The 18,161-nt window shown below is 36.4% G+C and overlaps 1 protein-coding gene across 4 annotated transcripts in view; it reads left to right on the top strand.

Annotated features, from left to right (window-relative positions):
* The window catches only part of GSK3B (glycogen synthase kinase 3 beta), a 251,570-nt gene that overhangs the window by 201,439 nt on the left and 31,970 nt on the right, over window positions 1-18,161 (top strand). For 2 of the 4 annotated variants that reach the window (XM_063630117.1, XM_055260259.2), the window contains exons 9-10: window positions 5,393-5,431; window positions 8,381-8,567. In XM_063630117.1, coding sequence (XP_063486187.1) covers window positions 5,393-5,431; window positions 8,381-8,567 — 226 coding nt within the window. The remainder of the gene's footprint in view (window positions 1-5,392; window positions 5,432-8,380; window positions 8,568-18,161) is intronic. The other 2 variants (XM_055260260.2, XM_055260261.2) reach the window with 1 other exon arrangement.

Below are 18,161 nucleotides of genomic sequence, written 5' to 3'. Positions count from 1 at the left end.
TAGTAATAAATAATCCTGTGAGGTCAGTTAGGTAGCACAGATGTCTGTTTTATTCTTTCAGAGTAATGAAAGAATAAAGTAATAACTGGTTAATAGAAGGAAGTAGATTACAATCCTAAGGCCCCTGATCTCTTAACAGTTACATTAGTGCTATTTAATATGTTGGCTACATATTGGAGTGTTGTCCAGTTTGTAGCTCACTTTGAAGGGACCATGCAGCCATGCTGGATTTTCTGGTTTAGTCGGATTGTCTCCTAGTTGTTCCCCAGAGAAGCCACATTCATTTCTGCCTCTTGCTAATGTCTCCCTTCCCTATCTCTACTCCCCCTTCCACTGTCTTAGAATGTTCTTTTTTCTTCTCTGCTTACCAAGTCTTAACCTTTCTTAAGATCTCAAATCTCACTTCTCCCATGAAATGTTTTCTCATTGTCTAAGTTCTTTATGATTATCCTACCACATAACTCCTATAGTACCTACCAAATTATACCATATATATTATAGCAATTCCTAATTTCTTTTTTATAATAATAATATTAATATGAATGCCAATTACTTCAAAATATTTGTTGCCAAGTTGTTGGCGTATATGGTAGTTTAATACTTAATAGTAAAGTATCTGTAGCTTTTGTATGACCATAGGTCATTTGGTAAGTCTCCCAGAAAGCGTTATTCACAAAAATTAATCCTTGCATACTTGATTTCCTAAAACACTGTCAACATGCTTCATAGTGAATCAATACTAGTGTTTCTAACTGGCTAACAGAGTAAGCAGAAAATTGAATTCTCAGGTCATTTCAGCTTTCAAAGGAATTATTTTTGACTGAAAAAGTTACTTATTCTCTATGCTTACAGCTGAACCAAAAAGCCCCACTATACTTATTTCTTTTTAAGACTTTGTCCATAATGCTACATTTTTTCCCCTGAGCCATTCAATAGAATTTTCAGAACTTGGTAAACCTACCTGTTTTAACCATTGTTCAATATATTATTAAAATGCCTTCAGAGAGGCCTAGAGGGTACAAAACAAAAATTGCTGCCAAAGTTTTCTTTCACATCCATTCTATCTACCTTTTCTGGTCTCTCTGCGTTACTCATTTCATTTACATGTATTCCAGAAAGCATAAAACCATGTTGGGGATTTCTATTGGCTCCTAAGGTTGCCATTTGTCTGTTTTGTTCTATTGCTAGTGGTAAATCAATTTTTATATTATTATTCAACCCCCCTCTGCCCTGAACATTCTACCTAGACCATTCTCACTTGCCTCACAAATACAGATAGTATGTTCTCTACTGAAATTTCTACCCACATCCTTATTATTGCTATAATAATCACTTCCTCTCCCTTTCTAAAGCCATTTTCCTGTTAGTAGACCTCACTTTTTTATTTCTGCTGGCTATATATTCTTATTTCTTTGCTGGAAACCCACATTAAAATCCAGCATTTAGGGTGGCTAATCCACATGTGAAAGGAATAATGTGAAAAAAGAAGAATACTAAGTAAGACATAATTTTCAGATTGCTTGTGGGAGGCAAAGGATGAGGTTAGGGGTGGATTTGAAAAGAAGGCAAAATTCTATTTTTAGTTTATCATTTATTCTTTGAATCTTGTATCTTCTATGTAACCAGTGCTGTGCTGGGTGCCATAAAGCATGCAAAAGAAGTAAAATATATAGTCTTTGTCCTTGAAAAGCTGACAGTTGAAAAGCTTAGTTGAAGCAAGTATTGAATAATGTGAGATACCATATAACCATATACTGATTCTGTGCTGCAAGTGTTCAGAGGTGTTCCACATGGCTGTAGGTGTTATAAGGCAGACTTCCAGTGAGGATGGTGGAGGGAAAAAGGAACCCCCCTTAAGGATAATACCTGAGGTGGGATGTTGAAGGGGAGGTTTAAGATTTGCCTAGGTGTAGAAAAGGTTAGGAATTGTTATAGCCTGGGTGAATATCTCTCAAGGTGGAGAGAGGTGAATGAAAAGAAAATATTTCTATATTCGTAGGAGGGCCAACCTGACTGTAATAATTGTTTTTTGAACAATGAAAGATTAAATTGGATAAGTGGACATTTGGCAAATCACACTCCTATGTAGGCATGTAGTACTATTTCATCAGTGCATGATGTGAGGGAGGGAAATTACGTTACATAGTTAAATGCTGATATCTACATATACACAGCCAGTCATTTAACATCGTTAGTAGGTGCTTAGAAACTGCAACTTTTAGTGAAATTATGCACAATAGGTCCTCAAATAATGTTGGTTCATTCAGCGTTGATGAGGGAAAACATTTGGTTTTATTATACGTTTCACTAAAAGTCACAGTTTTCAAGAACCTATCAATGACATTAAATGAAGACTTACTTTATAACTTTTCTTACCTGTAGTAGAACTTGGGAAAACTCGATAAGGCTTTTAATTAGTACAGCTGAAATTCACTAGATGTTCGATTTGTCATGGCTAAGGAAAGGATTCTTTGTGTTTCTTATGCTCAACCTTCTTTACCTGAACTGGTATCTTAACGAAAAGGTTAGAAAAATATGCAGTAGACTTGAGCTGAATTCAGTTTGTGTATCCTACCCTGTTAGATGCCGACTTCATAGATAGCAGTTTTACTTGGGAGGACTCTGAAAGTTGTTTTCAGTAGCCTCTGGTAATCATTTTTGATAGTACTTAAAGTGAATTGGATTACCCTTGTATGTCAGTGCATCATTAGATCAATGTAGCAAAGCATGTAAAAGACTGCCAAAGAATATATGTTTTTTGTTTTTTTTGTTTTTTTGTTTTGTTTTGTTTTGTTTTGAGACGGAATCTTGATCTGTTGCCTAGGCTGGAGTGCGGTGGCACGACCTTGGCTCACTGCAGCCTCCACCTCCTGGGTTCAAGCGATTCTCCTGCCTCAGCCTCCCGAGTAGCTGGGATTACAGGCACCCACCACTACACCTGGCTAATTTTTGTATTTTTAGTAGAGATAGGGAGAATATTTTAAAAAATAGTATAGACTAATTTGTTAAGTAATTATGGAATTATGTGCTACATATGAGCACTTAAATAGACTTAATTTCTTTTCTTAGTTAACATAATTACCTATTCAACAATCCATGGCATTGTCTCACTTTTAATCCTGTGTTTAGGTTTACAAATTGCATATAATTTCAGATGATTAATAGATTACTTGAGAGTCAATATTGGGGTTGCTCTTTAGGAGTATTCATGGTTTATTAGTTTTTAAAACTGGATGCTTATATTTTGTATATGACCAGGATATAGGATGAGTGTTATACATTTATTGTAATAAAAACTAATGAGGAATAGCTATTTGGAACAGGCATGACCCTTGTTCTGTGTTCTGTTAGATTAATTATCACTGCCAACAGCCATTTAAAATGGACATTTTTACATTGCTCTGATTGGCTACATAATACAATAGAGTTGCTAAGAGCTGATGCTGTGAGATGCATGTTAACCATAGGTCTTGGTATGGTGTATGTGATTGTTTAAAAATGGCCTTTTTAAAGTGCTCGAGATTCAGTCACAACACTTAGCTCCAGGTTGAAATTTGAAGGACAAAGTCTATTCTAGGACATGTAGGGCAGAAATTGCCTCTGTCATTTTTTGGTTACCCAAATGCAAATTTATTTTGAATAATTCTTCATTTAAGGACTTTTTTGCATTTGTTCAATACTGCAGAAACTTTCTTTTTGAAAAAATGATTTTTTTCTGTTAGTTTCTTCTATGGACTAGTATTTGTGATGGGAGTTGATATTTGTTTCAATTTAAGAAAATGAGTTGCTGCATAGGTGAGGTAGTATTTGAATCACTTTAAAAGTTCATGTCAGTGTTTTGGTTCTTTTCAGTATTTCCTTTCTCTTTTCTTTCTTTTTTCCTTCCTCTTTTTCTTTTCTTTCTTCTTATTATTTTTTCCTTTGTTTTATTTTGTTCTGTTTTATTTATTTACTTTTGGTTTTGTTTTTAAAGGGGTGTTTTGGGATCTCTGTGGCCTTGCTGCATACTTCGCTGGCCATATTTAGTCTGCGTACTAATTGTTAGTTGGCCCAGTTGAGTCTTATTTTGTGCTCTCGAGTTCTTTCAGTCTGGTTTTCTATTTTTGTCCACCTGGTTGTGTTTTAGTTCATGAGAGAATTTATTCTGATGGGCCGGATTTTAATCTGTGTACTAAATTTTAGTCTGCAGACTAAAAGTAATCCGCGGATTATTTATTTTTGAAAAATATTTAATTCCCCCACTGGAAACTATCCTAAAAGAGTATTAAATTCTCTTAGAATAGCCAGGGGAGTTCACAGATACTGGTGAGTTCTGCCATTTTTTGTTCTCAATACCTAGACATAATAGACCCTGCTACCTCCCTTGCATATTTGGCTCCGTTGTGCCTAGGTGTTGGTATACATTACTATGCCTGTCACCTGTAACTGTGACTGTCCCTTAGTTGTATTGTTAATTGTATATATTTTGTTTAGCTTTTGGTGGGTGAATTGGGCATATTTGCAGATGGAACTGTGTTTAATTTGTAGTGCTGGAAGATGTAGGATTTATTTTTTCAGAGAGTTTTTCCAAAGAGGAAAAAATGTTCTCTATTTATTTTTCCTAAGTACTGGGTGCAAGGGTATGAGCGGCCAAAGCCCACAATAGAAAACGTAAGTTAATACCCGCACTCCTGAGGTGATATGTCAATTTCCTGATGAGTCCTAAGATAATGAGAATGTCAGCAAAGAAACATCTATTTTAGCAGAGAAGTCAATCCAAAATGGAGAATAATCCGCGGTGGCCTGATCCTTCTTAGCTCACACAAATTGAAAGTATCTGGCTTGAAATCTGTAGTAATATAACTTAAATATATTTATTACTTTCCTCTCATCACTAATAACTTAGCAAAAAAAATGTTTATACTGTGTAACTGGAACACATTAATAGAGAAAAAAGTAATATATTGGGAACTTGAAACTTTAAAAGCAGGCTAATATGCCCCCTCCCAGCCATGTCTGTGGATGATGAATCCAGGTCATAGAAGACCACTTTACTTTGGGAACTTACTTCTAGATTTCATTTTGATTTTAACTTTTTTTGGTTTTGTATTTTTTTAATAAACGCACTGGCATTGGAACATAATAAACTAAAATTAAAATGTTTCTTTACTGTGCCTCACCATTGCACAATCAAAAAAAATTTTTTTGCATACACTGTGGTGAAATAATTTTTAAAACTTGGACTTGCTACTGTGAAGACTGATGTTTAAAGTTTATAACTGTATAAACATTTTCTATGTCCCCCCCACACCATGGATTTCTTATAACATTGGATATATTTTTCCTTGCTGGACTATTCTCTTTTGGATTGACTTCCCCTGTTTGGATTATTTCACTGCATTATCATCTTTAGGATTCGTCAGGAACAGGACATTTCACCTCAGGAGTGCGGGTATGTACTTAATTTTTTTTTCCCAAAATTTCAGGGCAGGTCTATAAAACTTGGGGGAAATCTTTTTTGAGAGGCTAAACAATTACTCATTCTTGAGATGTAATAGTAAACGATGTAAGTAGCTGTGATTTCTGTTTTTATTCACTGTATGGCATAGGTTTCACTTATAGTATATTTAGATTGTCAGCCTCTTGGGTTATTCATTGACATCTAGGCTGAAGTTTAGGAATTGTGGGGTTTTAAAATTATTATTTCTATTACAAGAATAAATATTGATGAAGATCTATGAAACCAAAGGTCTGAGTGTTAAGCAATTTCAATGAGTAAGGAAAGAAGTGACAGCGAAAGCTTCTTTAATTAAAAGACAAATTTCAGTTCTTGGTGGTTTCCTTTTCTTTAGAAGCAAAAATAATTCAGATGAGCTAGTTTCTAGTTTGCCCTATAATTTTTAGAAGTTACATGCTAACTCACCCTGTATTATGGTCAGAAATCTGAACTGTGGGAGATATTGGGTTTTGACCCCACATAATTTTCCACTTAACCTTTATTCACAGAGTACTGAACCTAGGCTTTTCTCAACAAGAATCTCTCAAGGGTTTAAAATAACAGTGTATAGTTTTTGTAAAGGCAGGTTAAATCTTGATTTTAATGTAGGCTTTTGGCATGTATTATTTTCTTTATTGTTTTTAACTCTTGAACTTCATGAGTTAGGATTCCCTGACAAATATACGCTAATAAATGTCTTAGTACCAATATGGATTATCACTTGTAGGCAGTAAAACACCAAAAGATATGGGTGACTTAAAAAAATATCGGAAATAGGACGGGCTCGGTGGCTCACGCCTGTAATCCCAGCGCTTTGGGAGGCCGAGGCAGGCAGATCATGAGGTCAGGAGATGGAGACCATCCTAGCTAACACGGTGAAACCCCGTCTCTACTAAAAATACAAAAAATTACCCGGGTGTGGTGGCAGGCGCCTGTAGTCCCAGCTACTCGGGAGGCTGAGGCAGGAGAATGGCATGAACCAGGGAGGCGGAGCTTGCAGTGAGCCGAGATCGGGCCACTGCATTCCAGCCTGGGCAACAGAGCAAGACTCCATCTCAAAAAAAAAAAAAAAATCGGAAATAAACTTATAATACTGGTTTATTAATAGCTTTAACACAAAATCTTTGAAAATATAATATGAAATTTTTTAATTTAAAATAACTCAGCATCCAGCCATCCTACATTTGAATGTTAGCGGGAGATATTTATTTCTACTTTTGGTGCTACTTTTAGTTCCACTTATGTGCTGCCATATTGGTGCAAAAACATTTTGGATTAGCTAGCAGAATCCGTATACTGTCAAACAGAAGCAAACTTGCCTTCAGGGATAAAATATGCCAATAGTGTTTAATATTTTTATGAAAATTTTCTGGGTTTTCCCACTGATTATTTTCTTTTAACATTCTGTATATGATTATGGACCTTGGGAGCAAGAGAGGGGACCAATAACAGTGGAAGAGCTAAACATTTCAAATTCGACAGTAACTCTAAGGTTTCCTTGACTGAGGCGAGTCAGAGTATTCAAAAGAATAAAGATAAGGCAGGTTTTGACCTTACAAAAAGGTTTCTTTGTAACATAACCAAGAAATTGACTAAGGCCTTTCTTTATGTTCTGAAATAATTTCCTAAGAGCCTACTTTACCTAATTTCTCAATTTTCATGGAAAATGTCTTTTTCAATAATAAATTAAAAACAAATACAATCCTCTTTTCACTGTAGACAGTACTCATAAATAATCTCTGCAAAGTCTAATGAGCTCTGTAGTTGTAACTAGTTCTACTAACAGTCAGCATAAGTGAACAACAGATGTTACATGAGCCATTCTTACTAGGAAACCTTAGCCTCCGAGGCTGCTCCATGCCCTGTCACAATCTGCATGGGCTTTTCTCACTTGTGGGTCTGTTTTCCTCCATTTATAAGTGTCTGCTTCTCTGTCCACCTCCATCATCACACCTTTTATTTGGTTGTATGTTCTTCCTGTCGAGGGATATATGTTTCATTTTTCTTTAATTTCAGCGGCTTCTGGTCTGTTTATTTCTATCCTTGCCTTTTTATTTTTATTCTGTAGGTGGCCATAACTTAGAATGAAGAATATTTTTATAGTTTTTGTATTTGTTAGCTTTATTTAAGACACAAATTAGTAGAAAGCTATCTATTCCTTTAAGTAGATTAATTTAATTGAATTTTTCTTCAATATAGCCTTCAGTTGACTTTTTCTGTGTCTTAATCATTCTTAATGGATAATACATTTTTTTCCTCCTTGATTAAAACCCTGGAATATTCATTCAAGTGGGGGAAATCTGGCCACATTCATGGTAACACCTACTTGAGAAAAAAAATAAGGACATTTTATCAAATTCTAGGTATTCAAGAATTTCTTCAAATAATGGTAGGCTCTGTTTATTGGAAATAATAGCAAATCAGTAGCATTTATAGACCTAGAGTAAATAGCTCTTCTTTCTCTTCTTTTTGATTGCCAAGTTTTCAAACAGTGCTGCCCATCATTAACAATTGTTCGGCTAAAGAAACAATGCAGAAGAGGCAATCTTTTGTTTACTGCCATAGCAGTGAAAACTTTAAAATTTAAAAAATATTTTTCTAGTTGTGCTTGCCTCCAGAACTCAGCCTTTCCCATGTGCCTGTCATATTTTGTATGCATGTCTGATTGTTATTACTTTATGATTAGCATATATAGATTTTTCTCCGAGCATTTCTCATATAATCTTTAATTAGCAGTTCACCCCTGTGAATCATATGCATTTAACTCTTTCCATTCTAGAAGGTCCTTTCCCAAATGCAACCATGTTTCTGTACATGGTGGGAATTAAGTCGTTATTCACAGGGTATTTGCTTAGATTCTTAAAATAAAACATTAATTGTTCTTTCCCTTTTTTTGTACTGCAGGTCTTCCGACCCCGAACTCCACCGGAGGCAATTGCACTGTGTAGCCGTCTGCTGGAGTATACACCAACTGCCCGACTAACACCACTGGAAGCTTGTGCACATTCATTTTTTGATGAATTACGGGACCCAAATGTCAAACTACCAAATGGGCGAGACACACCTGCACTCTTCAACTTCACCACTCAAGGTAACTCCAAACACTTAGCCTCTTCACCAGTTCTAGGAAAGCTACACACTGGGTGTGAAATGACATTCTATTAATTAAACTCTGTGGAGGACAAAAATGGACATATTAAGTGCTTAGGTAGGTGAAAAGAGCATCCTTTCTAACTTACTGGCCACTACTTACATGGTTTTGAACAAAAGAGTAGCACATAAAAGTTTTCCAATAGACATAGCTTCTTTAATTTTTAGCAGAATATAATGTTGGCACATGAGAAGTTACAGAGAGTTCAGTGAGCGAAGTTTATCACTAATTGGACTAATGTACAATTTAACTTTTAGGTTTGGATCTGAAACTTAAAATAGTAGCATTTCTTGCTTCCAAAGAGTTTGTATCAAGTTTTTTTAAACCTGGAATGAATTGGCTATATTTGTGTAAATTCAGTTGTCTTCCAAACAGGAGGAAAACTAGAGCCCTATAAACCCTTTCTAAGAACTTAAACAGTAGACACAAGGAAATTTCCATCCCCTCTGAGATTGGCACCATTGCTGCTACTGAGAAAATACTGAAAGGGAAACTAACTTTATGCATTGTGATTTCCGGGAGACCTTGGGATAGTCACTATTTCTTCAGTATTTCTGTGTTCAGTTTTCTTTTCTCCTTAAGACCTAAGTGACTCATTCATTCAGTCACACTGCCTCTGATGATGTGACTTTCTTATTACACTGAGCATAAAAAGTGTACAATTCATTACAAAAAAAAAAAACAAGAAATAGTTGACATATTGATTAGTAAGCAGACTCAGGCTAGAAAACAAAAAAGGGAGATGTAGAGTTTTCTGTGACCAAGAAAGAAATATATTTCCTTTATTCATATGTATCATATCTTTCTTTTTAAAAAAAATGAAGACTTTTATTTTGGTATTTTAAAATATTATGTTTGCCCAGCACATTAGATATAAATATGTGTGTTTTGAACATTTATGTTTTTGAGGGTTTGGAGAATACATTTGTATTTGGATGTAATGTGTATAGATACAGTGTGTGTTCTCTGTGGTTATCAGAGTGCTTATGTGATTCTGTGAGTATCAGTGAAAAAGTGGACCCTGTAAACACAGTCATGTATTGCTTAATGATGCAGATATGTTCTGAGAAATCTATCATTAGGCAATTTCCATCCTTGTGCAGACGTCACAGAGTGTGCTTACGCATACTAAGTATATTATTGAAAGTGCTATCATTTTGAGATATGGCCCCTTTTTAAAAAGTGTTAAAATGCTCTTAGCACCCATTCTGAAACTGGGCTGTGAACACAAAGTAGTACTTTCTCACTGTCTTTGTAAATCACTATTGTTACTGTTTTTGAACAGTGTTTCTATGCAATAAAGACACAGATGTCCAGGAAAGAGGTGGGGGTTTTTTGTTGTTTTTTTGTTTTGTTTTTTGTTTTTTTTGTTTGTTTTATTTTGTTTTGAGACAGAGTCTCACTCTGTCACTCAGGCTGGAATGCAGTGGCATGATCTCGTCTCGCTGCAACCTCCACCTCCCAGATTCAAACAATTCTCGTGCCTCAGCCTCCTTAGTAGCTGGGATTACAGGCTTCTGCCAGCATACCTGGCTAATTTTTGTATTTTCAGTAGAGACGGGATTTCGCCATGTTGGCCAGGCTGGTTTTAAACTCCTGACCTCAGGTGATCTGCCTGCCTTGGTCTCCCAAAGTGCTGGGATTACAGGCGTGAGCCACCATCCCCGGCCTTGATGCCATTCTATTTGATATGATACTCTGTATTCTAATTTTGGAGCAGTGTTTCCAAATGGTGATCTTGTTTTCTAAGGCAGCTGTAACTGTGTACAGATGCAACTTTAAAGCACATACTAGTTAGTATGTGGATGACTAGTTAGTTAATGGATGACCAGAATAAAACTGGGTAATCCAAGGGGTTGAAGAAGGAGAATCAATTTTCCAGTTGGTTGTATAGCTAAAGGAAATCTAGAGATAGAAACATTGTGGGGGGTCTGGTTGAAGGGTGAGGGGTATTAGTGAGGTTCTTCTAAAGGCAGCATAAAGCCCTCCTCCATCCTCATAACAAATTGTCAGTGACATATGCAGCACCACTTCCCCCAAATAAAATAAAGTACATAAAGTAGGTGCTCAATGAATGTTTGAGTGCCATGTACCACTTTAAATAAACATAATATTCATTAATTCATATAACCAGTATTTATTGGACATTTCTAATGTTCCCTCTGGTTGTTATTACTATTGTTGTTTTAATTAGTAAAGTAAACCTGCTATATGTACAGAACTATAAAGATTAAATGCTTGAGTAAAATATAGTGTTTTATTAAGGTAAAGCTTACAATAAAGCTAACTGCATTTTGATGTTTGTTACTGTACCATGGGGTAATTAGCCACAAACAGTAATTAGTATTACTTTCATGTAATCACAGTATTTCCATATTCAGATAGAGGAAGGAGAGAGATGAGCAGATATGAGACGGGCAACTTTGAGATCTTTCTGATTGCCTAAATCCATAACTTAGGAGAATATCAGACCTCTCTCATTTTTCCAGCACTGAAGCTTCAGTGTTTCAGGACCCCATGACTGACAATATTATCTGCATTCAGATGTTGGAAATTGGAATAAACCTTTGGCACACCCCCTTCTTTCCGTTTTTTCCTGTCATTAGAATTTCAAATTCAGCCATAGCTGAATCAGACCTTAGGAAACAGGTAGAATCTGGAAAGCCCAATAAGGATCAGTATTTTCTTATGAACTAATTTGTTGCCTATTCCAAGGCTGGAATATATTAGGGAATCAATTGTTTTGTATGTTTAAAGGTGAGTCTCCCCCTAACTCTATCACACACATCCCCAATCTCAGTTTTTTACCTAATTTGTATGAAATTTTACCATTTGAAGTTATTTAGTAAACATTGTCCTCCTAAGAGTATAGGGTAGGATGGGGGTGGTAAAGATATTATCCATTTACTTTAGTATGAGCTAATGTGAGCATTCTATTCCTCTACCACTTGGCTAGATTATGTGAGAATGGTAGCTTTGTAGGGAGGTAAGTAAGAGTGGCAACATGTTGGCTAGGCCAGAAGAAGCAGTGATTTAGTAACTCTGGGGAACTGTTTAATTGAGAGTTGAAATAGGATATTTGGGGCAGCCAGTGAGCAATATGCAGACTCAGACAGACTGAATATTTTGGGGTGGGGGGTAAGAGTATCTGGACACGAAAAAAGCAGGTGATGAGATAGAAAAGGTGTTCCAGAAAGCAAGTAAAGAACAGTAAAAGGAAGATTGATATATAAAAAGACAAAGGAAAATAAGGAAAGGGTTAGAAAATATTTTTTGAAAGAGTATAAGAATGTGTTACAGAATAGGAATTGATGAAAACATGGAACTGAAAATGCGTAGGAGATGGGCAACAAAAGCAAGTGTTCTAGAATCCTAGCTCATCAAAAGTTTATATTTCTTTCATTTGAAAGCAGTAGGCTACTTATTTATAAAATCTATTGTAATTAATTATGATAACTAGCAGATTCCATATTTGTAACAATGATTTTTAAACTTATTTTCCCGTTGTAAAATAACAATAGACATAAATAGGGTCAACGCATCTATTTATCTGCCCATGTGCTAGGCATTTTCTTCTAAGTTGCCTTATCCTCAGACACATCTGAAGTGAATATGGTGTTACAACTACCTGAGATTAATTAAAGTAAAGACATACATTGTTTTATTGAGCTTCACTTTATTGCATTTCACAGGTAATGCTTTTTTTTTTTTAAACAAATAAAACGTTCATGTCAACTCTGTGTTGACTAAGCCTGTTTTTCCAACAGGCTATGCTTATTTTGGTGCCATTTTTCCAACAGCTTATGCTTATTTTGTGCCTCTGTGCCACATTTGGTAATTCTTGCAGTATTTAGAGCTTTTTCATTGTTATTACATCCATTATGGTGATCTGTGATCAGTAATTTTTTTGATGTTACTATTGTGATTGTTTTGGAAGTTTGTATTGAGCTTAATTGATCAATGTGTGTGTTCCAGCTGCTCCACCAATCAGCCAATCTCCATCTCTCTCCCTCTTCTTGGATCTTCGTATTCCCTGAGACACAACAATATTGAAATTAGGCCATTTAATAACCCTACAAGAGCCTCTAAGTGTTCAAGTGAAAGGCAGAGTCACACATACTCTCACTTTAAATCAAAAGCTAGAATGATTAAGCTTAGTGAGGAAAGTATGTCAACAGCTAAGATAGGCTGAAAGCTAGGCCCATTGTGCTAAACAGTTAGCCAAGTTGTGAATGCAAAGAAAAGTTGTCAAAGGAAATTTAAAGTGCTACTCCAGTGAACACACAAAGAAGTAAATAGAGATCAAAACAGCCACAATATTTTCTTAAGGCAAAGCCTAATCCAGAGCAAGGCCCTAATGTACTCAGTCCTGTAAGGGCTGAGAGAGGTGAGGAAGCTACAAAGGAAAAGTTTGTAGCTAGCAGAGGTTGGTTCATGAGGCTTAAGGAAGGAAGCCATTTCCATACCATTCAAGTACAAGGTGAAGCAGCAAATGCTGATATGGAAGCTGCAGCAAATTATCCAGAAGACCTCTAGCTAAGATCATTGATGAACATAGCTACGCTAACCAACAGATTTTCAGTGGAGACAGAACAGCCTTCTTTTGGAAGAAGATGCCATCTAGAATCTTCTTAGCTAGAGAGGAGAAGTCAGTGGCCTGGCTTCAAAGCTTCAAAGGATAGGTTGACTTACTTGTTATGGGCTAAGACAGCTGGTGATTTTAAGTGGAAGCCAGTGCTGCTTTACCATTCCAAAAATCCTAGGGCCCTTAAGAATTATGCTAAGTCTACTCTGCTTGTGCTCTATAAATGGAACAAAAAAGTCTGCATGACAGCACATCTGTTTACAGCATGGTTTACTGAATATTTGAAGCCCACTGTTGAGACCTACTGCTCAGGAAAAAAAAGATTCTTTCAAAATATTAACTGCTTAGTGACAATGTATCTAGTCATCTAAGAGCTCTGATGGATTTGTACAAGGAGATGAATGTTGTTTTTATGCCTACTGACACAGCATCCATTTCTGCAGCCCATGGATCAAGGAATGATTTCTACTTTTATGTCCTGTTATTTAAGAAATGCATTTCGTAAGGCTGTAACTGCCATTAGATAGTGATTCCTTTGATGGATCTGGGAAAAGTAAACTGAAAACCTTCTGGAAAGGATTCACCATTCTAGATGTTATTCAGAACATTTGTGATTTGTGAAAGAGGTCCAAATATCAACATTAACAGGATTTTGGAAGAAGTTAATCCCAAGCTTCATGGATAACTTTGAGGGGCTCAAGACTTCAGTGGAGGAAGTCACTGCAGATGTGGTGAAAATAGTAAGAGAACTAGAATTAAAAGTGAAGCCTGAAAAGTGACTGGTTTGCTGCAGTCTTTATGATAAAACATGAATGAATGAGGAGTTACTTCTTATGGATGAGCAAAAAAAGTGGTTTCTTGAGAAAGAATCTGCTTCTGGTGAAGCTGCTATGTTGAAATGACAATAAAGGATTTAGAATATTCCATAATCTTAGTTGAAAGCGGTGACAGGGTTTGAGAGGGTTGACTCCAATTTTGAAAGAAGTTCTACCACGGTAAAATGCTATCAAACATCCTTAAATGCTACAGAGAAATCTTTTGTGAAAGGAAGAGTCAGGCAATGTGACAAACTTCATGGTTGTTTTGTTTTAAGAAATTGCCACAGCCACCCTAACCTTCAGCAACCAACATCGTGGTCAATCAGCAGCCATCAATATAAAGGTATAAGACCTTCCACCCACAAAAGATGACTCACAGAAGGCCCAGGTGATCTTTAGGATTTTTTAGTGATAAAGTATTTTTAAATTAAGGTATATGTGTTATTTTTTTTTTTAGATGTAATGCTTATTGCCCACTTAATAGACTATAGTGTAGGGTAAACTCATCACTTACATGCAGTGGAAACCAAAACATTTGCATGACTCACTTTATTGTAGTGGTCTAAAACCGAATCTGTAGTATCTCCAAGGTATTCCTGTATCTTCCAAGGTTATTCTCAAATTACTATGAACTCTGAGGTGAGTCATAATGGTTTTTAGACTTATTATTTACAATAGCCATGATAAATTTACATGGGATAGAAACTCTTGATATATGTAGGCACACATCAATAGAATTGATGTCAGAATTATTCTTCAGTACTTTCTAAGTAATCTAGAAGAGTAAAATTTCTATGTAATCTGGTATACTCTTCTGGGCAATGAAATGCTGGGTAGGCCAGTGGAGACACACCACAGGGAGAACTTCAGAAAATTTATGAGTGGACTAAATGCTAGGTAGGCCAGTGGAGACACACCACAGGGAGAACTTGAGAAAATTTATGAGTGGACTAAAAGGGGGCAGGTAAGATTTAGTTCGGGTAACTACAGCAGTAATGACAAATAATGAGTGACTGTATTCAAGATTTTAGGCTCTAAATTATCTATTTTATGTAAGAATTTTTATTGTTTTGCCTGAGATTATTTGGTCCACCCTGCCACTTTGGACATACTCTACTGGGGAAAATGTAGAGTGGTGTAGGAACAAACTATCAAAAACTAGTATCTTGAATGAAAGTTCTCTGTGTAGTTTGGACAGATATACTTCCAGAAGACCAGAACATTGGTGGTATATGATATATAACCAAGACAATAAAGAAATGCAACATTGGAGGAGCAAAGAGTAAGTCAGACCTAAAGCCTAGTTCCCTCTAACTACTTAGGTGTAGACCTTGGTCAACACACTATCCCTACCTGAGTTTCCACATTTAAATAAATGAGATCGTTGGATTAAAGGATATTCAAGGACATATGCATCTTCAAAATTTTAATTATAAAAATGAATTGACTCCAGAAAGATAAAGAAAAAATGACAAAGCTAAATATGTAGACCACAATAGGATTGAGATACAAAATCATGATATAAATAAACATAGAAAAATGTAGACTGGTTCCCCCAGAATCAAAATATTAGCAGTATTATTATTATTATTATACTTTAAGTTCTAGGGTACATGTGCATAACGGGCAGGTTTGTTACTTGTGTATACATGTGCCATGTTAGTGTGCTGCACCCATTAACTCGTCATTTACATTAGGTATTTCTCCTACTGCTACCCCTCCCCCTCCCCCCCCACCCCACAACAGGCCCCAGTGTGTGATGTTCCCTACCCTGTGTCCAAGTGTTCTCATCGGTCAGTTCCCACCTATGAGTGAGAACATGCAGTGTTTGGTTTTCTGTCCTTGCGATAGTTTGCTCAGAATGATAGTTTCCAGCTTCATCCATGTCCCTACAGAGGACATGAACTCATCCTTTTTTATGGCTGCATAGTATTCCACGGTGTATATGTGCCACATTTTCTTAATCTAGTCCATCATTGATGGACATTTGGGTTGGTTCCAAGTCTTTGCTATTGTGAATAGTGCTGCAATAAACATACATGTGCATGTGTCCTTATAGCAGCATGATTTATAATCCTTTGGGTATACACCTAGTAATGGGATGGCTGGGTCAAATGGTATTTCAAGTTCTAGATCCTTGAGGAATTGCCACACTATCTTCCACAATTGTTGAACTAATTTACACTCCCACCAACAGTATAAAAGCATTCCTACCATCAGAGAATACTATAAACACCTCTATGCAAATAAACTAGAAAATCTAGAAGAAATGGATAAATTCCTTGACACATACACCCTCCCAAGACTAAACCAGGAAGAAGTTGAATCCCTGAATAGACTAATAAGAGGCTCTGAAATTGAGGCAATAATTAATAGCCTACCAACCAAAAAAAGTCCAAGACTAGACGGATTCACAGCCAAAACTCTACCAGAGGTACAAAGAGGAGCTGGTACCATTCCTTCTGAAACTATTCCAGTCAATAGAAAAAGAGAGAATTCTCCCTAACTCATTTTATGAGGCCAGCATCATCCTGATACCAAAGCCTGGCAGAGACACAACAAAAAAAGAGAATTTTAGACCAATATCCCTGATGAATATGGATACAAAAATCTTCAATAAAATACTGGCAAACCGAATCCAGTAGCACATCAAAAAGCTTATCCACTATGGTCAAGTGGGCTTCATCCCTGGGATGCAAGGCTGGTTCAACATACGCAAATCAATAAACGTAATCCATCATATAAACAAAACCAAAGACAAAAACCACATGATTATCTCAATAGATGCAGAAAAGGCCTTTGACAAAATTCAACCGCCCTTCATGCTAAAAACTCTCAATAAACTAGGTATTGATGGGACGTATCTCAAAATAATAAGAGCTATTTATGACAAACCCACAGCCAATATCATACTGAATGGGCAAAAACTGGAAGCATTCCCCTTTGAAAACTGGCACAAGACAGGGATGCTCTTTCTCACCAGTCCTATTCAACATAGCGTTGGAAGTTCTGGCCAGGGCAATCAGGCAGGAGAAAGAAATAAAGGGTATTGAATTAGGAAAACAGGAAGTCAAAATGTCCCTGTTTGCAGATGACATGACTATATATTTAGAAAACCCCATTGTCTCAGCCCCAAATCTCCTTAAGCTGATAAGCAATTTCAGCAAAGTCTCAGGATACAAAATCAATGTCAAAAGTCACAAGCATTCTTATACACCAATAACAGACAAACAGAGAGCCAAATCATGAGTGAACTCCCATTCACAATTGCTTCAAAGAGAATAAAATACCTAGGAATCCAACTTACAAGGGACGTGAAGGACCTCTTCAAGGAGAACTACAAACCACTGCTCAACGAAATCAAAGAGGACACAAACAAGTGGAAGAACATTCCATGCTCATGGGTAGGAGGAGTCAATATTGTGAAAATGGCCATACTGCCCAAGGTAATTTATAGATTCAGTGCCATCCCCATCAAGCTACCAATGACTTTCTTCACAGAATTGGAAAGAACTACTTTTAAAGTTCATATGGAACCAAAAAAGAGCCCGTATAGCCAAGACAATCTTAAGCAAAAAGGACAAAGCTGGAGGCAGCACGACCTGACTTTGAACTATACTACAAGGCTACACTAACCCAAACAGCATGGTGTACTGGTACCAAAACAGAGATATAGACCAATGGAACAGAACAGAGCCCTCAGAAATAATACCAAACATCTACAACCATCTGATCTTTGACAAACCTGACAAAAACAAACAATGGGGAAAGGATTCCCTATGTAATAAATGGTGCTGGGAAAACTAGCTAGCCATATGTAGAAAGCTGAAACTGGATCCCTTCCTTACACCTTATACAAAAATTAATTCAAGATGGATTAAAGACTTATATGTTATACCTAAAACCATAAAAACCCTAGAAGGAAACCTAGACAATACCATTCAGGACATAGGCATGGGCAAGGACTTCATGACTAAAGCACCAAAAGCAATGGCAACAAAAGCCAAAATAAAGAAATGGGATCTAATTAAGCTAAAGAGCTTCTGCACAGGAAAAGAAGCTACTATCAGAGTGAACAGGCAACCTACAGAATGGGAGAAAATTTTTAAAATCTACGCATCTGACAAAGGG

This window comes from Symphalangus syndactylus, chromosome 21, assembly GCF_028878055.3.
Source record: "Symphalangus syndactylus isolate Jambi chromosome 21, NHGRI_mSymSyn1-v2.1_pri, whole genome shotgun sequence".
Classification (NCBI taxonomy): domain Eukaryota; kingdom Metazoa; phylum Chordata; class Mammalia; order Primates; family Hylobatidae; genus Symphalangus; species Symphalangus syndactylus.
Note: the sequence above shows the minus strand (reverse complement) of the source record. Positions and strands in the feature narration are given on the sequence as shown.